Raw genomic sequence first — 25,608 nt, 5'->3', positions numbered from 1 at the left:
CACAAATCAATATAAGGTTTTCTTCAGCGGTACAGTGGGTATCTTTGGGAGGTCATCTTTCTACACCTCCTCTCCCAAACTATAGATGTCAGGACTGGCTAATCTCCTGTTATATTTTAAACCTTCAATCATTCCTGTTGCCCTCTGCAATACCAATTTCACACTGTGCTATGTCTTTCGGCGTGGGCACACTATTCTGTAATTGCACATTACTCAGTTATAGTACTGCTAACGGAAAGTATATCACTCCGGAAAAACCTCCATTCCTGCCTGACCTTCAGAAGTTTTTGACATGTCAAGCTTGCTCCCATTAAAAATGTGGTAAAGTGGAAAACTACAGAGCAAAGACTGTGAGAATTATAGTCTGGTACATACAACCATGTATTGATTTCAGTGCAAGCACTTTAAATAATTTAGCATTTAACACACATCATGCATGCTTGATTGGAACTTCTGAAACTTGACATCAACAGGTACCGTCATCGAATCAAGGCTGCTGAAGACTGTTGGCCAGTAATTGGTCTCTTGGGTGAAAAAGTCAAACAATGGCTGAGGGTCAGATAAATGCATGGAGGTTTTACCTAGTGGACTGTATTCTAAGTTACAGCAGTAATGGCCCAAACCTCTAAAGGAAGCAGTTATAAAAATAGATCCATTTGGAACCATAACGTACCCAAAATGGAATCAACACTTTCAGGCTGGGGTACATAACCTGCAGCCCCGGGGCCACATGGCCCACCATTCCCCACTTTGTGGCTCCAAACTATCTGGTCACAAAAATTTCTGCCTTTTTGCAGCAGTTTGATGTTACTACTCCCATCAGCTTATGCTTGTTGCTGCTAAGAAACAGCAAAAGCAGGTGGCGGCTGATGGGAGTATTAATAAGTCAATGCCTGTGCTCTAAATAAATAATTCAAAAAAGAAAACCTGGCGTGGGTTCCCCTGTATTTTTGATAACCAGCCAGACAAAGCTGACAGATGTGGGCTGCAACACTCAGCTTTTAGCATTAGCAAGGCTGGTTATCAAGAATAGTGGGCGTCCCCACACTGTTTTTTTAAATTATTTTAATAATTTAAAAAAAAACAAGTGTGCCCTCCCCTTTTTTGACAACTAGCCAAGGTAAAGCAGACAGCTGGGGGTTGGTATTCTCAGGCTGGCAAGGGGCCATGGATATTGCCCCCACCAGTCTAAAAATAGCAGCCCACAGCAGCCCCAGGAATGGCACATCTATTAGATGCACCGTTGCCTGGATCTTCCCACTTGCCCTGCGGTGGTGGCAAGTGAGGTTCATATTTGTGGGGTTCATGCCAACTTTGTATTCTCCGGTGACATGAAGCCCACGGGTTAGTAATTGAGAATTACTGCATCAGTGACTAGCCTTAGTGACTAGTGGTGACGTCATTGAGGTTCACTGAGGCTATGTTCCAAGCTGAGCCCCTGAACTGCGATGTTCTCAGTGTAATCACAACTGGTACAGTGATAAAAAGTCTTACGGTGCAGCGGTGAGTTTACCGCAGTTCACTCTAAGAAATTTCTTACGTTGAACTGCGTTGACTACTCTGAGCTCAGCACTGCAACGTGACACATTTTGTCAAGGACACCGCAGTTCAGGGACCCGGCTTGGACGCAGCCTCAGTGACCAGCGTTAACCTTGATGATGTCACCACTAGTCACTGAAGCTGAGCTCGCAGCAGCTCATTCCTCAGTGGTTCTCAGCCTGGACGGTCGCATCTTGGCACCATCCAGGTTGAAAATGGTTCATCCCCCAGATATGGAGTACGGCGTGGGAAAGAACGTCAGACAGGTGAGGGAAATGGTTGTTTTTTTTATTTTTGTTTTGTTTTTTTTACAGGAGACCAGGGCTTCAATGGAATGGAATGAAAAAAAGAAAACATTTTTTTTTTATTTCAAATAAAGGACTTTATACTTACTGTCTGTTTATTTACAATACAACTATAGGATTAGTAATGGATAGGATAAGATGCCTTTCCATTAGTAAGCCGTTGGCTTAATGTCACCAAAAACTACAAAAGTGACATCAACCCCACAAATATGGACTCCACTTCCATGCACATTTTCTGGGTGCCTGCAAGCTGCTATTTTTAGACTGGGGAGACAAAAATACAGGAGAACCCTCGCTGTTTTTTTAAAATATTTATTTAGATAAATACTCCCATCAGCTGCCGCCTGCTCTTGTTGTTATTAGCGGCAACAGGCGTAGACTGATGAAAGTAGTAGTCCCATCAACCAACGCCAGTCATCGGAGTTAAAACTTTTACCTATGACAGCGTGGAAAATGCAGCTCTCTGACTGGTGGTATCATTCTTACAATTGTAACAGCTGTTCATCAGGTTTTAGAGAACTCAACAATTTTCTAAAGGGACCCAAAACCCCTTTCATTGTTTTTTTTGGCTTTTCAAACAGAACTACAATAATATATATATATATATATATACATATATATATATATATATATATATATATATATATATATATATATATATATATATATATATATACACAGTGCCTACAAGTAGTATTGATTTTTTGCCTCTTGAACCAGGCCTTGGTTTTCTTGGCTGTGTGCTTTGGGTCGTTGTCTTGTTGGAAGATGAAATGACGACCCATCTTAAGATCCTTGATGGAGGAGCGGAGGTTCTTGGCCAAAATCTCAAGGTAGGCCGTGCTATCCATCTTCCCATGGATGCGGACCAGATGGCCAGGCCCCTTGGCTGAAAAACAGCCCCACAGCATGATGCTGCCACCACCATGCTTGACTGTAGGGATGGTGTTCTTGGGGTCGTATGCAGTGTCATCCAGTCTCCAAACGTCACGTGTGTGGTTGGCACCAAAGATCTCGATCTTGGTCTCATCAGACCAGAGAACCTTGAACCAGTCAGTCTCAGAGTCCTCCAAGTGATCATGAGCAAACTGTAGACGAGACTTGACATGACACTTTGAAAGTAAAGGTACCTTACGGGCTCATCTGGAACGGAGACCATTGCTGTGGCGTACGTTACTTATGGTACTGACTGAAACCAATGTCCCCACTGCCATGAGATCTTCCCGGAGCTCCTTCCTTGTTGTCCTTGGGTTAGCCTTGACTCTTCGGACAAGCCTGGTTCTTGAGTTACAAAGCTCAAACATTACAGAGGTAAATGCACAGAAACATAATGGAATTGCGTAACCGTCACAGCCCTGGCCTTAGCATCGTATGTACGAGAGACATGTACCTTATACATTTTAAGAAATGGTTTAATCACCAAAGTAAATAATTAACTCCAGCTAATGAGTTCTTATATACTCATTAACATATTACTGTGTGAAATTTTCCAACAGGAATTTGTGTTAAAAATGAGCAAGTAATTACACTTATTAAACTATGACAACAAAAGCTCGAAAAGTAATTGATTAAACTTGAACTACCCTCAACAAATTCACAGATCTGTGAGCTTGATGAGAACGTGATTATCTATACAACCAAATGCCATATCTTAATATTACTTAAAACCTAACAGCCGTTTTCATTTATATTTCATATATCAATAGTACACATGAAAATAAGCTAGTTTGAAATATATCTTATCAGAGAAATCTGCTTCTTTCTCTGACAAAATTGATCAGTCATCATCAAAATTCTCAATTCTGAGGTAAAATCTGTATTCAGTGCAGACAGATTGTCCCATTACTGTGATAGGAGATGGCAGATACTGCTGATAAGGGTCTATGTAGATGGGGAGGAGCTAGAGTCAGAGCTCCTCCCTCCTCCATAGACCCTTATCAGTAGTATCTGCCATCTCCTATCTCAGTAATGGGACAATCTGTCTGCACTGAATACAGATTTTACCTCAGAATTGAGAATTTTGATGATGAATTCTGGCGGAGAAAGAAGCATATATTACGCAGTATCTTATTTTCATGTGTACTATTGATTTATGAAATATTAATGAAAACGACAGACACGCTTTAAGAATACAGGTATTCTAGTTGCAAACAATGTTCTTCTAAAATCTCACATTTTTAGTCCTAGACAAATCAAACTGAAGGGACAGGACTGATCTTCCGTATTCATGTCGAGGTGGCCATACCCTCAATGGACTGCACACTGACCCAATTACCCGTTTCCCTTTCCTTTATATACCAACAATTTTTCACATGATCAATGGCCAAATCGAAAGAAATCCCAGCAAGAACTAAGTCTGGTCCACTTTATAGATAAAAAGGTGCATGCAAATGCTGGTAACTCCTGCATGCATTCATTATGTGAATACAGAGGGTTAAAATTGAGAGATGGAACTTTCCATTGTGTTTCCGGTGTGTGTCACTCATACTTTCTCACACTTACACATATATACAGGAGAGAGTAAAAATAACAAGGAAACAGGAAAACCTGGACATGTGCTACAAGGAAAATGAGGCTCAGGATGAAAGGCATAGAAAGCTGGTTTCATGGGAGATGACACTGTCTGGCCAATTCCTTCTGACAGACAGGAAAGGGAAGCTTTTGAGCAGACCTTCATCCTGCACACTCCTCAGTAAGGGTCAAATACACACCCCGGCTACATCCCTCACAATAAGGCAGGGCAGCACGGCCAGAGACTAGAATGGAACCCATGCATCTCCCATGGCAGACGTCGGGGGTCATACAGGCAGATGCTGACCACCAGCAGTCAATGATAAATAGATGGATGGAACATTTACCCTATACTAACATATCAATGTGTTAAAATAAAAAAAGATGTCCCTTAGTGTGGATTCACAAGGACATATGACAGGAGCGGGCCATGTAAGGCTTTGTGTGCCCAATCCGCATGGGCTTAACTAGCTATCACATTCCACCACAGGTTTAGTTATTGTTAGGCCGGATTCAATAAGCTCTTAGTACAGAAGTAGAATTCAATCAGCTGGAACCAGTAAAATCTATAATTGCTCATATAGCTTTAGTGCCTATGGAGCCCTAGATCTGCAGTGGTCCCAGTCACTGAGCCATGGTCACAAGCTGACACAGGACAGGCGCTTGTGACCACAGCAGTGTGTGGAGGGGGTGCAGTGACTGCTTATTTTAATAGCCAACATTGTACCCCTCTGAAACGTTTTCTGCAGCCAAAACTTGCTGTACTGAAGTCAAATTGATCTGCTGCCAAGAGAGCAGATGTCATTGTCCCATTTTTTGGTGCATTTTTCCTGCGCTATTTTTGGTATGGATTACATGTGTGATTTGTATTCAGTATATGTTTACTAAAATTAGTTTTATTCACCAAAAACGCAGCAAAAGAAGCTGAACAAACGCAACAAAATCTGTCTGCTGTATTTTTTGCACTTTCTCATTGCTGCAAAAATGCTGAAAGAATTGACATTCTGCAGACTTTAAAACAAGGCAGCACTCAAATTCAGCCAGAAAAAAAAAAAAAAAATCTGAACTCTCACGTCTTTTGTTGATGCATCTTCCTATTTGCAAAAAAAAATAAAAAATGGAGAAAAACTCCCCAAAACACTGCACATGAACATAACCAGCAACTGAAACACATTCAGGAGACCACCACAACATCATTTTACCATGTCTACTAAAGAGCACAGTCTGAATACAGAAAGCGAGCGTAAACTGGGGCAGAAAGTCCTTTCGAGCATTGCCTGACGTTACTACACAATGGCTGTGCATGTTCTCACATCCTCAGAACCCTGCACATCAGAAGCAGTATGCTGCAGTCCGGGCTTTCTGGTCTCCCTCGCAGCTATACTTTATAGCCATCCTATGCTCTTGTATGAAATAACTGACAAAGAAAAGGAACCCTGAAGTCTGTGAAATCGATGGCCGGAGAGAAATGTGTTCTGATTACAGAATATCAGGAATTCCACAGAGTCTCCTGAATCCATGTGAGTAACACAATAAGAGGTGACAGGCCTAAGCAGGCATTTATCATGCTGGGATCAGATCAGCGTGCCACTTTACCTCGCCGCCGTGCCTTTTACATCCTGCAGGGTTACATTTTATGACTTGTCATGGTGGTCTTAAATCATCTATCCATTTTCTCCAGAGTTGGATATATTCATGGACTTCTCCGTAAATCAGGAGCTGTGCGATACCCATGACAACATCACATCCCATAGCTTATGATGTCACCTGGGGTTGGAAATCAAATTTCATGGCCTGATAGTAAATCATTGTTGATGTTGATATAGTGTCCGCTGAGCTAGCAGACTATGGAACGGCCGCCTCACTGAGACCCAGGCAGTCTGAGGGAAAAAGCATCAATAATGCAGAGTGATTGAAATTACCAGTTCACGGGGCAGAAAAGCATCCTCCTGCCGGGCCACCACCAGAGAAACCGTCTCTCCTAGTTTGGTGCTCCTCAGAATGGCCACCAGCTCCTCTTGGGTCTTGCCAGCAATAGCCTGGCCTTTCACCTAAATCAGGATAGGAATCAGGATCAGGAAGTTAATTCATGGAATATAGGTATACTTTTACATAATGTTTCTATAACCTACATAAATACATATATACAGTATACTCATGGAGTTACACATTCACAAGGTTTCTATTATTTCACTAAAATTAAGAAGACACGTAAAATAGGTGGAGAGAGACTAAACCAGCACCTGAAAAATACATCACATATAGGAATATTCACATCATACGGCAGACACGTGTATAGGACAATTTATTAAAGGTTAGCTCTCACCAGGTGTTATGTAATCCGAGAGCAGTATGATGTGTGGGCAAAGACTCTGATTCCAGTGATGTGTCACTTACTGGGGTGATTGGTGTCATTTTGATACAATCCCTGTTTTCAACGCTGCAGAACTAGCAGTTCTCTGAATGCTGAGCTTTGTATAACCCCGCCCACACCACTGATTGGCAGCTTTCTGTGTACACTGTACATTGAGAGAAATCAGTGGTAGGGGCAGGGTTACACAGATCAGTTGACTAGGAGGCACTTAACAGCTAGTCCTGTACTGATAATCTTCTGCTGATAAAACACTGAGTTTATTGGAACAGCAACACACAGTCTAGTAAGTGACACGTTGCTGGAATCAGAGTATCTGGGGGGAGACAACAAAATACAAAATTATAAAAAAGTAGAGTTCGAGGATGAAATCCAACAAAACAAACTTCAAATAACAGCAAGTCTGAACTTGCACAAATGGTTATATTAATTCATACAGTAATATATACACCTACTGACCTACTAAGCAAGGGGACAAGTTTATCATCTTATCTTTCCATTTAAAGTGAATTTGTCACCAGGATGTTGGCACCAAATCTGAAAGCAGTTCAATGAAGAAACAGACTCTGATCCCAGTGATGTGTCACTTACTGGGCTGCTTTCTGTACTTTTCCTAAAATACCTGTTTTATAAGCAGGAGATTATCCCTGGAAACCTAGTAAACCTGCTGCCATGTAGTCCTCCATATTCCTGAGCACACATTGTACACAGAAAGCTGCCAATCAGTGATGTGGGTTGTGTTATATAGGGCTCAGCACTAACAAAAGTGGTAGATATACAACAGATAAAATTGATTAAAACAAAAAAAACACAACAAGCAGCCCAGTAAGTGATACATTGCTGGAATCAGAGTCTCTGCTCCTATATTATGCTGCTCTAAGATGGGGTAGCAAAAACATGGTGACAGATTCTCCTCAACAGACACCCATAGACTTAAGTGAACAAGTCTAACCTGACATCCATTAGAAACTAGTGCATATTGCGATATTATTCTTCCCTGACAAAGGATGTTCCGAAACGTGCATAGGAGTGTGCACCGCACCTCTTCCGGGACCACCATCACACCAACTATCAGGTAATATATTCCCCCGCCACCCATATGCTCAGCATACTGATGGATAGAATCTCTTCTACCCCCCCTCTTTTGGGTTTTTGCTTTCATGGTCCATTATGAGTTTAGGAGATTCTGAGAGGTAGTTGTACTGTGTCAGACAATTACATTTAACCATCAATAATATATATATATATATATATATATATATATATATATATATATATATATATATATATATATATATTTCATTTGGACTATGTGGGTGTGACCAGTTGCTATATTACATAAAATTATTGCATACAGGGTGTCAATTATTATTATTTTTTTTTAAATTAGTATATGTATTATTTATAGTCGTGGTGTGCTATTTAATAGCATATCCATGTGGGACACTATCAATAATTCCAATTATTTATGCATTTTATTGTAATGGAGTATTATTTATTATTATTCCTTCAGTCCCATTATACCTAGTAATATTGTTTTTATGTGGTCACTATTGTGTTGATTCACTCATTTATGTCTCACTTGTTTTTTATGTTTGGTTTTATTTGTATGTGTGGGGGCAGCCCCTTTTTTCCCAATCACCTCCAATAAAGGCTTTGTTTATTCCTTAAATATTATTGCCCCTCTTCTTGTGTTTATACATTATTGGTCATTTTACAATACATTGTTTAAATGGTTTCCTCCCTATCCAAGTTTTAGGTTTATCTATTTTTTGGATGGATTCTTCACTCTTGGACGCATAGATCGCTTACCGTATATATGATTTTGCATACATTATATATTTTACACAAGTATATGCTCTATATCAGCAGAGATTGGTTTTCATCTCTTCCATTACGTCCTATTTTGGTTGCATGATATTATTCACGTGCAGATTCGGTCAGTGAAAGAAAAACGCTCATCTGATTCAAGCTTCAGGAGGCTAATTTGCATATTCCAGGTGCCTTCTGGGAGAAGCGAAGTCTCCCTAAGCTAGAAGATCGTTGGGTACAGCCGGGACCAGCTGCTTCGAAAGCATCACCCAACCAAGGATTCAAGCTTCAGGAGGCTAATTTGCATATCCCAGGTGCCTTCTGGGAGAAGCGAAGTCTCCCTAAGCTAGAAGATCGTTGGGTACAGCCGGGACCAGCTGCTTCGAAAGCATCACCCAACCAAGGATTCAAGCTTCAGGAGGCTAATTTGCATATTCCAGGTGCCTTCTGGGAGAAGCGAAGTCTCCCTAAGCTAGAAGATCGTTGGGTACAGCCGGGACCAGCTGCTTCGAAAGCATCACCCAACCAAGGATTCAAGCTTCAGGAGGCTAATTTGCATATCCCAGGTGCCTTCTGGGAGAAGCGAAGTCTCCCTAAGCTAGAAGATCGTTGGGTACAGCCGGGACCAGCTGCTTCGAAAGCATCACCCAACCAAGGATTCAAGCTTCAGGAGGCTAATTTGCATATTCCAGGTGCCTTCTGGGAGAAGCGAAGTCTCCCTAAGCTAGAAGATCGTTGGGTACAGCCGGGACCAGCTGCTTCGAAAGCATCACCCAACCAAGGATTCAAGCTTCAGGAGGCTAATTTGCATATTCCAGGTGCCTTCTGGGAGAAGCGAAGTCTCCCTAAGCTAGAAGATCGTTGGGTACAGCCGGGACCAGCTGCTTCGAAAGCATCACCCAACCAAGGATTCAAGCTTCAGGAGGCTAATTTGCATATTCCAGGTGCCTTCTGGGAGAAGCGAAGTCTCCCTAAGCTAGAAGATCGTTGGGTACAGCCGGGACCAGCTGCTTCGAAAGCATCACCCAACCAAGGATTCAAGCTTCAGGAGGCTAATTTGCATATTCCAGGTGCCTTCTGGGAGAAGCGAAGTCTCCCTAAGCTAGAAGATCATTGGGTACAGCCGGGACCAGCTGCTTCGAAAGCATCACCCAACCAAGGATTCAAGCTTCAGGAGGCTAATTTGCATATTCCAGGTGCCTTCTGGGAGAAGCGAAGTCTCCCTAAGCTAGAAGATCGTTGGGTACAGCCGGGACCAGCTGCTTCGAAAGCATCACCCAACCAAGGATTCAAGCTTCAGGAGGCTAATTTGCATATTCCAGGTGCCTTCTGGGAGAAGCGAAGTCTCCCTAAGCTAGAAGATCGTTGGGTACAGCCGGGACCAGCTGCTTCGAAAGCATCACCCAACCAAGGATTCAAGCTTCAGGAGGCTAATTTGCATATTCCAGGTGCCTTCTGGGAGAAGCGAAGTCTCCCTAAGCTAGAAGATCGTTGGGTACAGCCGGGACCAGCTGCTTCGAAAGCATCACCCAACCAAGGATTCAAGCTTCAGGAGGCTAATTTGCATATTCCAGGTGCCTTCTGGGAGAAGCGAAGTCTCCCTAAGCTAGAAGATCGTTGGGTACAGCCGGGACCAGCTGCTTCGAAAGCATCACCCAACCAAGGATTCAAGCTTCAGGAGGCTAATTTGCATATTCAGGTGCCTTCTGGGAGAAGCGAAGTCTCCCTAAGCTAGAAGATCGTTGGGTACAGCCGGGACCAGCTGCTTCGAAAGCATCACCCAACCAAGGATTCAAGCTTCAGGAGGCTAATTTGCATATTCCAGGTGCCTTCTGGGAGAAGCGAAGTCTCCCTAAGCTAGAAGATCGTTGGGTACAGCCGGGACCAGCTGCTTCGAAAGCATCACCCAACCAAGGATTCAAGCTTCAGGAGGCTAATTTGCATATTCCAGGTGCCTTCTGGGAGAAGCGAAGTCTCCCTAAGCTAGAAGATCGTTGGGTACAGCCGGGACCAGCTGCTTCGAAAGCATCACCCAACCAAGGATTCAAGCTTCAGGAGGCTAATTTGCATATTCCAGGTGCCTTCTGGGAGAAGCGAAGTCTCCCTAAGCTAGAAGATCGTTGGGTACAGCCGGGACCAGCTGCTTCGAAAGCATCACCCAACCAAGGATTCAAGCTTCAGGAGGCTAATTTGCATATTCCAGGTGCCTTCTGGGAGAAGCGAAGTCTCCCTAAGCTAGAAGATCGTTGGGTACAGCCGGGACCAGCTGCTTCGAAAGCATCACCCAACCAAGGATTCAAGCTTCAGGAGGCTAATTTGCATATTCCAGGTGCCTTCTGGGAGAAGCGAAGTCTCCCTAAGCTAGAAGATCGTTGGGTACAGCCGGGACCAGCTGCTTCGAAAGCATCACCCAACCAAGGATTCAAGCTTCAGGAGGCTAATTTGCATATTCCAGGTGCCTTCTGGGAGAAGTGAAGTCTCCCTAAGCTAGAAGATCGTTGGGTACAGCCGGGACCAGCTGCTTCGAAAGCATCACCAAACCAAGGATTCAAGCTTCAGGAGGCTAATTTGCATATTCCAGGTGCCTTCTGGGAGAAGCGAAGTCTCCCTAAGCTAGAAGATCGTTGGGTACAGCCGGGACCAGCTGCTTCGAAAGCATCACCCAACCAAGGATTCAAGCTTCAGGAGGCTAATTTGCATATTCCAGGTGCCTTCTGGGAGAAGCGAAGTCTCCCTAAGCTAGAAGATCGTTGGGTACAGCCGGGACCAGCTGCTTCGAAAGCATCACCCAACCAAGGATTCAAGCTTCAGGAGGCTAATTTGCATATTCCAGGTGCCTTCTGGGAGAAGCGAAGTCTCCCTAAGCTAGAAGATCGTTGGGTACAGCCGGGACCAGCTGCTTCGAAAGCATCACCCAACCAAGGATTCAAGCTTCAGGAGGCTAATTTGCATATACCAGGTGCCTTCTGGGAGAAGCGAAGTCTCCCTAAGCTAGAAGATCGTTGGGTACAGCCGGGACCAGCTGCTTCGAAAGCATCACCAAACCAAGGATTCAAGCTTCAGGAGGCTAATTTGCATATTCCAGGTGCCTTCTGGGAGAAGCGAAGTCTCCCTAAGCTAGAAGATCGTTGGGTACAGCCGGTACCAGCTGCTTCGAAAGCATCACCAAACCGCGTGCCTTACGGCGCGCGAATTTTTGCCTGTAGGCCATTATTGCAAGAGAGCTTGGCTGAGTAGATTACACAAGAAGGAAAACACACAGCAAGTCAGCAGGATCTAGGAGCAACATGGCAGATGTGACAACCTACATGGTGAGCTGCAGCATGTGCTACATGTTCACAGATCGACCAGAAGAAGAATCCAATTTCACCTGTCAGAAGTGTAGACTAGTGGCCCTTTTAGAAGAAAAGGTGCGGGGTCTGGAAGAAAGAATAGCAACTTTGAAACTCATCAAAGAGAATGAAGACTTTCTAGACAGAACAGAAGCATCTCTACTGGTCACAGAAGGTGAAAAAAGTGTCAGAGAACCTCCAAAAGCAGATGAGTGGAAGCATGTGACCAAAAGAAGCAAGAAGACCATGGAGAAATCACCAACCACACAACTGAAGAACCGATATCAAATCTTTGTAGAGGATGAAGATGGCACACCTAAGAATGAAGCAATACCAGCAAGCAAAAAAGAAAAGGGCACACAGCAACAAGTGACAGCAAAAAGTACAGCCAAGAAGCAACGAAGAGTGGTGGTGGTGGGAGACTCACTACTGAGAGGCACAGAAGCAGCCATCTGCAGACCGGACATAACTGCAAGAGAAGTATGCTGCCTTCCAGGTGCGATGATCAAGGATGTGACCGATAGGATACCAAAGCTCTTCAGCTCCAAGGACGTCCACCCATTTCTTCTGATACATGTTGGCACCAATGACACGGCAAGGAAGGACCTACCGACAATCTGCAAGGACTTTGAAGAGTTGGGGAAGAAAGTAAAGGAACTGGATGCACAGGTAGTTTTTTCTTCTATCCTTCCAGTAGACGGGCATGGCACCAGGAGATGGAACAGGATCCTTGATGCAAACAACTGGCTAAGACGATGGTGCAGACAACAAGGATTTGGATTCCTGGACCACGGTGTGAATTACTGGCATGATGGACTCCTCGCCAGAGACGGACTACACCTCAACAAACCTGGGAAACACACATTCGCCAGAAGACTCGCTACACTCATCAGGAGGGCGTTAAACTAGAAGAAGAGGGGACGGGAAGAAAAACATTAGACTCGAACAAAGACGACCCAGGAAAACATACTCAGAAGGGAGGTAAGAACATTTCTAAAACAATCCACAGTGAGGAGATTGGAACAAAACAAAATCCTCTAAACTGCATGCTCGCAAACGCCAGAAGCCTGACAAACAAGATGGAAGAACTAGAAGCAGAAATATCTACAGGTAACTTTGACATAGTGGGAATAACCGAGACATGGTTAGATGAAAGCTATGACTGGGCAGTTAACTTACAGGGTTACAGTCTGTTTAGAAAGGATCGTAAAAATCGGAGAGGAGGAGGGGTTTGTCTCTATGTAAAGTCTTGTCTAAAGTCCACTTTAAGGGAGGATATTAGCGAAGGGAATGAGGATGTCGAGTCCATATGGGTTGAAATTCATGGAGGGAAAAATGGTAACAAAATTCTCATTGGGGTCTGTTACAAACCCCCAAATATAACAGAAAGCATGGAAAGTCTACTTCTAAAGCAGATAGATGAAGCTGCAACCCATAATGAGGTCCTGGTTATGGGGGACTTTAACTACCCGGATATTAACTGGGAAACAGAAACCTGTGAAACCCATAAAGGCAACAGGTTTCTGCTAATAACCAAGAAAAATTATCTTTCACAATTGGTGCAGAATCCAACCAGAGGAGCAGCACTTTTAGACCTAATACTATCTAATAGACCTGACAGAATAACAAATCTGCAGGTGGTTGGGCATCTAGGAAATAGCGACCACAATATTGTACAGTTTCACCTGTCTTTCACTAGGGGGACTTGTCAGGGAGTCACAAAAACACTGAACTTTAGGAAGGCAAAGTTTGACCAGCTTAGAGATGCCCTTAATCTGGTAGACTGGGACAATATCCTCAGAAATAAGAATACAGATAATAAATGGGAAATGTTTAAGAACATCCTAAATAGGCAGTGTAAGCGGTTTATACCTTGTGGGAATAAAAGGACTAGAAATAGGAAAAACCCAATGTGGCTAAACAAAGAAGTAAGACAGGCAATTAACAGTAAAAAGAAAGCATTTGCACTACTAAAGCAGGATGGCACCATTGAAGCTCTAAAAAACTATAGGGAGAAAAATACTTTATCTAAAAAAACTAATTAAAGCTGCCAAAAAGGAAACAGAGAAGCACATTGCTAAGGAGAGTAAAACTAATCCCAAACTGTTCTTCAACTATATCAATAGTAAAAGAATAAAAACTGAAAATGTAGGCCCCTTAAAAAATAGTGAGGAAAGAATGGTTGTAGATGACGAGGAAAAAGCTAACATATTAAACACCTTCTTCTCCACGGTATTCACGGTGGAAAATGAAATGCTAGGTGAAATCCCAAGAAACAATGAAAACCCTATATTACGGGTCACCAATCTAACCCAAGAAGAGGTGCGAAACCGGCTAAATAAGATTAAAATAGATAAATCTCCGGGTCCGGATGGCATACACCCACGAGTACTAAGAGAACTAAGTAATGTAATAGATAAACCATTATTTCTTATTTTTAGTGACTCTATAGCGACAGGGTCTGTTCCGCAGGACTGGCGCATAGCAAATGTGGTGCCAATATTCAAAAAGGGCTCTAAAAGTGAACCTGGAAATTATAGGCCAGTAAGTCTAACCTCTATTGTTGGTAAAATATTTGAAGGGTTTCTGAGGGATGTTATTCTGGATTATCTCAATGAGAATAACTGTTTAACTCCATATCAGCATGGGTTTATGAGAAATCGCTCCTGTCAAACCAATCTAATCAGTTTTTATGAAGAGGTAAGCTATAGGCTGGACCACGGTGAGTCATTGGACGTGGTATATCTCGATTTTTCCAAAGCGTTTGATACCGTGCCACACAAGAGGTTGGTACACAAAATGAGAATGCTTGGCCTGGGGGAAAATGTGTGTAAATGGGTTAGTAACTGGCTTAGTGATAGAAAGCAGAGGGTGGTTATAAATGGTATAGTCTGTAACTGGGTCGCTGTGACCAGTGGGGTACCGCAGGGGTCAGTATTGGGACCTGTTCTCTTCAACATATTCATTAATGATCTGGTAGAAGGTTTACACAGTAAAATATCGATATTTGCAGATGATACAAAACTATGTAAAGCAGTTAATACAAGAGAAGATAGTATTCTGCTACAGATGGATCTGGATAAGTTGGAAACTTGGGCTGAAAGGTGGCAGATGAGGTTTAACAATGATAAATGTAAGGTTATACACATGGGAAGAGGGAATCAATATCACCATTACACACTGAACGGGAAACCACTGGGTAAATCTGACAGGGAGAAGGACTTGGGGATCCTAGTTAATGATAAACTTACCTGGAGCAGCCAGTGCCAGGCAGCAGCTGCCAAGGCAAACAGGATCATGGGGTGCATTAAAAGAGGTCTGGATACACATGATGAGAGCATTATACTGCCTCTGTACAAATCCCTAGTTAGACCGCACATGGAGTACTGTGTCCAGTTTTGGGCACCGGTGCTCAGGAAGGATATAATGGAACTAGAGAGAGTACAAAGGAGGGCAACAAAATTAATAAAGGGGATGGGAGAACTACAATACCCAGATAGATTAGCGAAATTAGGATTATTTAGTCTAGAAAAAAGACGACTGAGGGGCGATCTAATAACCATGTATAAGTATATAAGGGGACAATACAAATATCTCGCTGAGGATCTGTTTATACCAAGGAAGGTGACGGGCACAAGTGGGCATTCTTTGCGTCTGGAGGAGAGAAGGTTTTTCCACCAACATAGAAGAGGATTCTTTACTGTTAGGGCAGTGAGAATCTGGAATTGCTTGCCTGAGGAGGTGGTGATGGCGAACTCAGTCGAGGGGTTCAAGAGAGGCCTGGATGTCTTCCTGGAGCAGAACAATATTGTATCATACAATTATTAGGTTCTGTAGAAGGACGTAGATCTGGGTATTTATTATATGGAATATAGGCTGAACTGGATGGACAAATGTCTTTTTTTGGCCTTACTAACTATGTTACTATGTTACTATGTTACTATGAAGAGCTCAATTCAATAACATTGGTCCTAGGTGCTGTCCATGTTTTCACAGACAGCACTTGGACTGAAAATATGGTGGTGTGAAAGTATCTTAAAGATGATATGTGTTCCACCATGGAGCTGCCGACAGCCTCTGAAGCAGAAATGCCATCAGCAGTCCAGCCTGGATCAAAGCGTCTATCCGGGAGCGATATTCCATGAAGCACTTAAAGCACCACTCCAGCATTTTTTTTAAATTTCTCCCCTGGAGCGGTGCTGAAAATCCAAGTCCCCTGCCCCTTGTCCGATACTCACCTTTTGGTGTTTTCATCCATTTTCGCACCGCTCTGGTCCGTCTCCTGCAGTTTGTGACCTCCCGGAGGCTTGAGTGCTTAATAGAATGAGCCGGAGGCCACTAATTAGTATAATTCTATGAAAGCCTTGTTCTGGCCTTGCTCTGGCTGTCGTAGACTTGCACTGTGAGCTTGTAAAGTAGTGTGTGAGTTACGGACAGTCAGAATCTGCGCTTAAAAACTGGCGCCGCATGGTCGGAGCGGCACTGAAAAGCAGTGAGGACGTCGGGGCAGGGGACTTGTATTTAAAGCACCACTCCAGTGCTGAAGAAAAAACAAAATGTTGGAGTGGTGCCTTAACTATAGGCCAAAAATACTGTTTGTGCTCCCCAATAGTGGTTATTGATGTGATCACTTAATATTATCACCTCTCTCACACCCCCATCGTCAATGAGAAGGTGACTAATTGGCGTTATACTTGCACCAATATAATTATTCTATCTGCCAGTCACATGGGTATGTTTAATGCACCATGCTGGCGTACAGGCTATTGCTGACGCTCATACCAGTAGATCAATAGCTTGTAAGATCCAAAGGGAACAGATACTAATGTGAATAGTAATAATCCCTGCACATCATGGCTCTGTGGAAGCTGCAGGAACTGACTGAATCTGTCCGAGCAGAGGCTTTATCATATAATGTACAGCGGAGGTGTGGGTGGGCTCAGAGAATTACTACATACATATGTGAACAAAGAAGCCTAATGGAGAGATATCAGCATGGAAGTGAGGGGACGGGAGTGTCAGGAATGGGCGATAAAGAGGTAAATAAGGTAGCCATCCTTTTTGGAGAAACCTACTAGGGCTCTCCATTCATCACACATTTCTATGAGCCAAAGTGTAGAGTGACCCTTGCTCAGGGCCAAGTAGAGTTTTCATGGACACACAGCCTCCCTTTTCCAACAGTTTCACTATAGGGAAAATTATTAGGATGCATTTGTTCCCCTGCAGCTGGATCCAGAGGACAAGAAGGTTATTATCAGCGGGGCAGGACAACAACATCAATAACAGCTCATAGATAAAGTCGGTAAGAGAAACATTGTCTAATCTTCACTGCTTTTAATTTCATATGTACATCAATGATGTTTTATATCATCACACCTCAGTTTCTAACAGGGAACGTTTCTCCATGTGTCGTGTGTAAGGAGACTTATAGGCCATACAAAGCTTCTCTGGGAAATTAAATATGCAAACTGCCTCTTCATAGATAAAGAGCAGTTGTACTCTAGTGCCACCTACTGGAAGCAGCAATCCCAGGGCTCAATGACTCTCAGGATTGCTATGTCTAACAGGTGGCACTAGGGATCAGGTCTTCTTCCTCTCCGATGACACAATTTGCATACATCAGTGGAGACAGAGCAAGTATTCCCTGAGACAATAATATTCTGACTGCATAGTCAAGAGAGAGAATCCAGCACTTTTTATGACAAAATAATACAAGCTGTTTGCCATTATAATGCAGCTGACCCTTCCACCAGCACAGGCAAAGCCATTTCACAGCGTGCTGAACAGGGAGCACGGAGTGGAGAGGTTACATTGCTGCAAATTGGAAAACAGAACTAAAACATATAAAACATTCAAACATGAAAGAATCATTACCAACTGTGTTCAGAGTTCACTCACGGAAGAGAACGGCCAATCTGAACCAATCCATAGCAGTGTCTGGGATTTGTGCAGCTATCACACACGCTATGTATCTTGTCTCTTGCTATGGAAGCATTCCCCCCTCATTGGATTTCTTCATGTTTTATTGTGGATAAACACCAGTGAAATATTTAGGTTTTTGACCCAAAACCAACTATGTGACAACAAAGTGATGTATCAATCATTAAATGAATGTATAGGTGTTCATCCATTACTATGCCCCTCCCAAATCATTGTTATATTGTCCAATTTACTTTAGAGTGGATTTTCTGGTATCAATTGTTTTGCTTGATTTTTTTGGTTTGTTTATTTAGGTCAATGGTCCACATTTATCAATGTACAGCATATGCACCATTATGTTGCACTTTACTCCTCTGAGATACACATCTAATAATCATTTGCACCATGCACATCAATTTCTATACAGTGGCTGCTGGTAGAGGTCTGTGATGGGACCAGTCCATTACAAATGCAGCTTTCCAATGTGAGGCTGATGGTCAGATCTGGTGACATATTCCTCTGCCAGCAGACATTTTACAGACAAAAGCTACGCTAAGAAGAAGTGGCCAACCCTATTATCTTTCTATGGGAGTGCAGATAAAACCTGACTGCTGTACTCCAGCAGTACCATAGTCAAGGAATATAGAAATCAGCAAGCCACCATTCCCACTGACGCTCTTTCAAAAGGGAAGCAAAAGAAGACTGTTCTGGCAATTAGTGGGGGTCTCTGTGGTTGGACCCTCACTTTAGAATTTAACTCTTATTGTATGGATAGGTTATAAATTCTTGTTATGGGAATACCCCTTTATGGTACCAGGTTACTATATGACTGATTCTACGTAGGATAATTCTAATTTAAATTATACATATTTTAGCAAATAAAAATTTTGGGTGGGAATTTCAAACTTAGTCAAGAATATAAAGGGAGGTACTTACTGGTAATTAATTTTCCAAATTTACTGTGAAAGAGTGTAGTGTTATTTATTAATATTCCATAAAAATATGCCAAAGACAAAACACAGGGAGCAATTTGTAAGAAAGGTGCTGAAACTCTATTAGAAGAGTTGCTGAATGTAGCAGGGACTAGGGACATCTGCGAGGAAAGGCGGACCCCCGGATTTCTAATACAATTGTAAGTAACAAGTTTGGTGACGGCCACAGACACAAGATTCCGGAATGGTCATGTTCTGTTTAGATTTCTAGACTTTACTTTAGCCCTACGTTTCATATCACTGTATATTGTTACCAGAACATAATATCCTCTGTGGTACTCCCTACATTAACCATCGACATGTTAGTGCAAGAGTTAAAGGGAATCTGTCATGTCAAAAAATGTTATTAACCTGCAGATCTGTGATTTATAGCATTTTAAAGCTCCGTGGTCCCTGCACTGAAAAGCAGCTACAAGGGGGAAATGATCTTTATTCCTCCCGGCAGCCTCAATACCTAGTGAGCGGCAGCAGTAATCACATCCCGGCACTGACTGGCAGCCGGCTCTACACTTATGCCCTGGTGAGGTCGCTGTCAGTCAGTGCCATGGAGTGGTTTACAGGGACCACTCATTGTCTACTGAGCGGTGACTGAAGCCGAACTACTGTGAGTGTAAGCCGGTGGCTCCCAGGAGGAACAAAGTTTATTTTTTCCCAGCAGTCAGTCTTTCAGTGCGGAGGCTGCACAGCTTTAGAATGCCATTAATCTGCAGATTAACCTCATGTCTGCAAGCAAATAGCTTTTTTTCACATGACAGGATCCCTTTAAACATGGACATGTCAGTTAAAGTTATTCCCTAATCATAGCAGAGGGAATAACTTTATGATTGCTGGGGACTTGACTGTTGGGACCCTCAGTCAACCGAAGAACAGGTCTCTGGAACTTCAAGAAATAGACTCTTATTGGCCCCATCGTGAATGGAGCAGAGGTTATCTTTCCTCTATTCATTGTCTATAGTACTTCCGAAGAAAAAAGAATACAGCGCTCAGGTATATTTCCCAATCCCATTCAAAGGAGTAGTGTGGAGTCCCAACATATGCACTTCAGCACCATGCGACACAGGGCTTTAAGCCTCAACCTAGGGGTTTCTGAGCCCATCCTTGTCTTTACAGGGGGTCCCAGCAGTTGGACCCCAGTGATCATCAAGTTGCTTATAACTTACAATTTTGGGAAAACTCCTTTAATAAAAAAAAATTGGAATTAAATTGTGGAATTTAAAGTCAAACTATATATAAATAACAAGATGGTGGCCCGATTCTAACGCATCGGGTATTCTAGAATATGCATGTCCATGTAGTATATTGCCCAGCCATGTAGTATATTGCCCAGTTACGTAGTATATTGCCCAGCCACGTAGTATATTGCCCAGCCATGTAGTATATTGCCCAACGACGTAGTATATTGCCCAGCCACATAGTATATTGCCCAGCCACGTAGTATACAGCACAGAGCCACATAGTATATTGCCCAGCCACGTAGTATACAGCACAGAGCCACATAGTATATTGCCCAGCCACGTAGTATACAGCACAGAGCCACATAGTATATTGCCCAGCCATGTAGTATATTGCCCAGCCACGTAGTATATTGCCCAGCCACGTAGGATATTGCCCAGCCATGTAGTATATTGCCCAGCCACATAGTATATTGCCCAGCAACATAGTATATTGCCCAATTACGTAGTATATTGCCCAGCCACATATTATATTGCCCAGCCACGTAGTATATTGCCCAGCCACGTAGCATATTGCCCAGCCACGTAGCATATTGCCCAGCCAAGTAGCATATTGCCCAGCCAAGTAGCATACTGCCCAACCACGTAGTGTATTGCCCAGCCACGTAGCATATTGCCCAGCCACATAGTATATTGCCCAGCCACGTAGCATATTGCCCAACCACATAGTGTATTGCCCAGCCATGTAGTATATTGCCCAGTCACGTAGCATATTGCCCAGCCACGTAGTATATTGCCCAGTCACGTAGTATATTGCCCAACCACGTAGTATATTGCCCAGCCACGTAGTATATTGCCCAGCCACGTAGCATATTGCCCAGCCACGTAGCTTATTGCCCAGTCACATAGTATATTGCCCAGTCACGTAGCATATTGCCCAGCCACGTAGTATATTGCCCAGTCACGTAGTATATTGCCCAACCACGTAGTATATTGCCCAGCCACGTAGTATATTGCCCAGCCACGTAGCATATTGCCCAGCCACGTAGCTTATTGCCCAGTCACGTAGTATATTGTCCAGCCATGTAGTATATTGCCCAGCCACGTAGCATATTGCCCAGCCACGTAGTATATTGCCCAGCCACGTAGCATATTGCCCAGCCATGTAGCATATTGCCCAGCCACGTAGTATATTGCCTAACCATGTAGTATATTGCCCAGCCATGTAGTATATTGCCCAGCCATGTAGCATATTGCCCAGCCATGTAGTATATTGCCCAGTGACGTAGTATATTGCCCAGCCACGTAGTATATTGCCCAACCACGTAGCATATTGCCCAGCTACATAGTATATTGCCTAGTCACATAGTATATTGCCCAACCACATAGTATATTGCCCATCCACGTAGAATATTGCCCAGTGTCGTAGTATATTGCCTAGCCACGTATTGCCCAGCCACATAGTATATAGCAGAGCCATGTAGTATATTGCCCAGCACAGTGGCACGTAGTATAGAGACTTAAAACAAAATACACTCACCTATAGCCCGTTGAAGTCGTGCTATACTTACTATCTGCCGCCTTTCTCGCTCCTCTCCACGCTCCCGGCACCGCTCCATTGCAAGCGGCAGCTTGCGGTCCCGTCCCAGGGCTGGTGTGAGTGGGGTGAGCAGGACCTATGATGACGTCGCGGTCACATGACCGACCGTGACATCACGGCAGGTCCTTGTCCCACACCAGCCCTGGGACGGGAGTGGAACCTGCCGCTTGCAATGGAGCGGTGCCGGGAGTGTGGAGAAGAGCGAGAAAGGCGGCGGAGGGCGAGTATAGCATTTTTTTTGTTTTTTTTTAAATTATTTTTAATATGACATTTTTACTATTGATGCCGCATAGGCAGCATCAATAGTAAAAGGTTGGGGACACAGGGTTAATAGCGGCGGTAACGTAATGTGTTACCGCCGGCATTAACCCTGTGTTAGCGGTGATCGGAGGGGAGTATGGAGCGTGCGGGGAGCGGAGCGCCGGGGACACAGTGCGAAGAGCGGAGAGCTGGGGACACAGTGCGGGGAGCGGAGCACCGGGGACACAGTGCGGGGAGCGGAGCGCCGGGGACACAGTGCGGGGAGCGGAGCGCCGGGGACACAGACTGCGGGGAGCGGAGCGCCGGGGACAGTGACTGCGGGGAGCGGGCGCCGGCCACTGATATGCGGGGAGTATGGAGCGGCCATTTTCTTCCGGACTGTGCCCATCGCTGATTGGTCGTGGCTGTTTTGCGGCAACCAATCAGCGACTTGGATTTCCATGATAGACAGAGGCCAGGACCAATGAATATCCGTGACAGAAGGACAGACAGACAGACGGAAGTACCCCTTATATAATTATGTATATAGATGACTCGCTGGACCCAATAATATGTTTTTGGGTAGTAGCTTTTATAGCCACACAACCCGAGCGGTTTATAATGATGTAATTGCTGTTTTGTGTAAGAATAATTATAATGACTAAATGGATATTGAAACAATGTCCAACAGGAGAAAGCTGAGTGATGTAAACAAGCTCTTACAATATGAAACACAGCAACAAAAATATTTTTTGAGAAAATAAGGGTGCGTTGGTTAAGTGACTTAGATCTTGAAGCAATATAATCCGCCATCCTGTACAACGTATAGTGTAATATAGTTACCGAACATCGATCGTTTAGTGCCACCGGTCGGTTCTTGTAAAGGGATCTTTCCATTTTAAGAAGTTTACGTTATCATTTACAATCCAAAGTTTATCTTGCCTTATCTAAGATATTTTGTTCTGATCAGAAACATTCCTCCTACCATGAGTCAGTATAACCATATATGTTCAATAAATTACACATGAATCCAGGAATGATGAGATTTAAATGAGAATTTTGAATGTTCTTGGCCTCTGAATTCCAGTAGTTTTCCAGAGAGGGAGAATAGAACAAAGAGGCTACGTACCTCAATTATCTGGTCTCCAGACTGGAGACGTCCATCCTTTATGGCCGCTCCTTTGGGAAGAATGTTTTTTACAAAAATAGGACCAGGTAAATGTACAGTAGAGTCTCTTGTGACAACTGTAAATCCAAGTCCATCTGGTCCTGGAAAGGTAATTAAGAACAGAAAAATGTGACAGATGTACCAAACAATTACTTAATAAAATTAGAAATATTTTGTGAGGCATAGTGCCCGATTCATCAAAGCTGAATTCTGGCTTAAAAACCTTTGGAAAGTCGCATAATTTTGGAACAACTCAAGGATGGGCTAAAATTTAGCGACTTTTGGAATTCTACACTATTTTTGCTCACTTTCAACAAAGTAGGCAGAGTTGAGGTGGGACAAGGGCATGGTGACTACCACTCACTACATTCATTATGAGCGAAAACGATCACTACACTGGAGCAGGAACTGGAGTTGGGTTTGTGCAAGGCGCATGTCACTCGTCTGGGGTTCCTGATTCAAGAAGAGGTATATGCTTCTTCATAAATTAGGAACTTCTGACTACAGCACACCTCATTAAAACAATGCTGGTCTTGATGAATCGGGCCCTGAAAGTGCAATCCATTGAAGAGCACGCCATAGAAGTTACCTTTTTTCAGATCAATTCTTATTCTTTTATTATATCTCTTGCTCCCAAATCCCAACGGTGACAAAGGTGGAGGAGAGTATGCACCATGACTTGTCAAATCTGGAATTAGTGAAGGATGTAATGGCTGGGCAGATTCTGAGTCATTACTTTGCTCAACCATCTTTGTATTCAACTTCCCATGGATAGGTGGAGGAGGTGGCTTTATATTGGGAATCTCATCATCGTCATCATCATGACTCTCCAACTTCGAGAGAGAAGAAATGGTGGCTTTCTCATACAGTTCACGGTTAGCAGATGGGACCACCTCCACTAACACGCTGGGGAGCTTCATTGCTTTACGAAAAATATCTTGTGCCCTACAAACAAGATATAAATTTAAAAAGTATACGAAGAAAATTTTAGGTATCAAAATACCTACATTTATTAGTAAAATTACCGTTCTCACAAATGAATTATTCATTCTATATAGGGAACCAAAGTGTTCCATATACAGAATATTTCTAATAAAATACAAATAGACAGCCCATAAGGATATTAATAAAACATGTGTGCAGAGCTGTGGTCAGGGTGCTCTCCTAACATGCCTATATCACAATATTTGTTTTTGCAGGGTTCTTAGTACGTTTGTAAACCTTTTGTGCCATCATTCTCCATTATTTTATGTGAATCCGCACAAGGTCCATATAGAAATAGCACAATGTACTTACTGAGTAAATGATTTATCCATAAGTTCAACTGTGTTAATTTTTACGATGCATTCATTTTCTTGGAAAAGGCCATCTCGTTTAGTTCTACTGTTCTCTTCTATTCCACGTATAAACAGGCCCAGAGCCCTAAGAAAGTGAAGTCAGAATAAGGGTGTGTTTACAAGAGCAGAAAATCGTTTAAATGATGAATGTCGTGATTGTACCTTACGACTAGCAGACGATGTCAGACAAGTGATTACACAGGATGGAAATCATGAAAGAGATGGTTGAATAGTGATTGTTACATCATAAGATCACACAGTACACCCTGTGTTCACATAAGATAATCTGAAGTCTATTCAATGGTGTGTGTTCAATGTTCCAATAACACAAGAGATCCTAAATTCAATTACATTAATTGATAAAGTATTGTACAAACATTTTTGTTGATACAAAAACATTTAATCTAATTACCAATTTGTACTCGTTCCCGTGCTCCAGCTGCTACTGAACTATCGCCCTGGAATACGGTCAACCATACGTAGGACTAGTATTTCAAACTCCTCCATTTGCATTACACAGTTTTCAAAGACTGAACAAGAATCTTTTCGCTCACCAAAACAATTTAATGCCACAAGAACCAGCGCTTTTGGACCCATTGTTCAGTCCAATCACATTACACAATTATTGTGAACGACGGACTCGTACTGATAGGATGTGTCAGATATCGGCCGGTGTAAATGGAGCTGAAGTCATGCATTTATTACACCCACAAGGCTGCAGTATGTAAGAATATTATGCAAATGAAAACATTTATGGGATTGAAAAAAAAGTCTTCCGAATATTCTTCATTGAAAAGTGAATGAAAGAAAATAAAGCAAATCTGATGGTTTACAATATATTTTTCTGCACTTAAAGACAGACATCTGAATGTGTTCATCTCCAGAAAATGACAAATCTGCTCTATTCATCGGATTAGATCATGGAGAGAAGCGAACAGTAAATTGTCCAACTATATTCAAAACACAACAATCCCACTGCAACTTATATTACTTCTTGGTGGTTTACTAGTAACATAGGTTTCTACGATTTTATATAAACACTAGATGGTGGCCCGATTCTAACGCATCGGGTATTCTAGAATATGCATGTCCACGTAGTATATTGCCCAGTCACATACTAATTGCCCTGCCACGTACTATATTGTCCAGCCATGTACTATATTGCCCAGCCACGTACTATATTGCCCAGCCACGTACTATATTGCCCAGCCACGTAATATATTGCCCAGACACGTAGTATATTGCCCAGCCACGTAGTATATTGCCCAGCCACGTAATATATTGCCCAGACACGTAGTATATTGCCCAGC

General features: G+C 43.0%; 1 protein-coding gene across 7 annotated transcripts in view; it reads right to left on the bottom strand.

Moving 5' to 3' along the window:
* PARD3B (par-3 family cell polarity regulator beta) overlaps positions 1-25,608 on the bottom strand; it is a 2,197,040-nt gene that overhangs the window by 1,547,137 nt on the left and 624,295 nt on the right. For all 7 annotated transcript variants that reach the window (XM_069733662.1, XM_069733664.1, XM_069733663.1 and 4 more), the window contains exons 7-10: positions 24,258-24,383; positions 23,551-23,906; positions 22,923-23,062; positions 6,278-6,406 (exon numbers count right to left, since the gene is read on the bottom strand). In XM_069733662.1, coding sequence (XP_069589763.1) covers positions 6,278-6,406; positions 22,923-23,062; positions 23,551-23,906; positions 24,258-24,383 — 751 coding nt within the window. The remainder of the gene's footprint in view (positions 1-6,277; positions 6,407-22,922; positions 23,063-23,550; positions 23,907-24,257; positions 24,384-25,608) is intronic.

Source organism: Ranitomeya imitator, chromosome 7 (genome assembly GCF_032444005.1).
Source record: "Ranitomeya imitator isolate aRanImi1 chromosome 7, aRanImi1.pri, whole genome shotgun sequence".
NCBI lineage: Eukaryota > Metazoa > Chordata > Amphibia > Anura > Dendrobatidae > Ranitomeya > Ranitomeya imitator.
The sequence above is the reverse complement of the archived record's forward strand: the minus strand, read 5'-3'. Positions and strand labels throughout refer to the sequence as shown.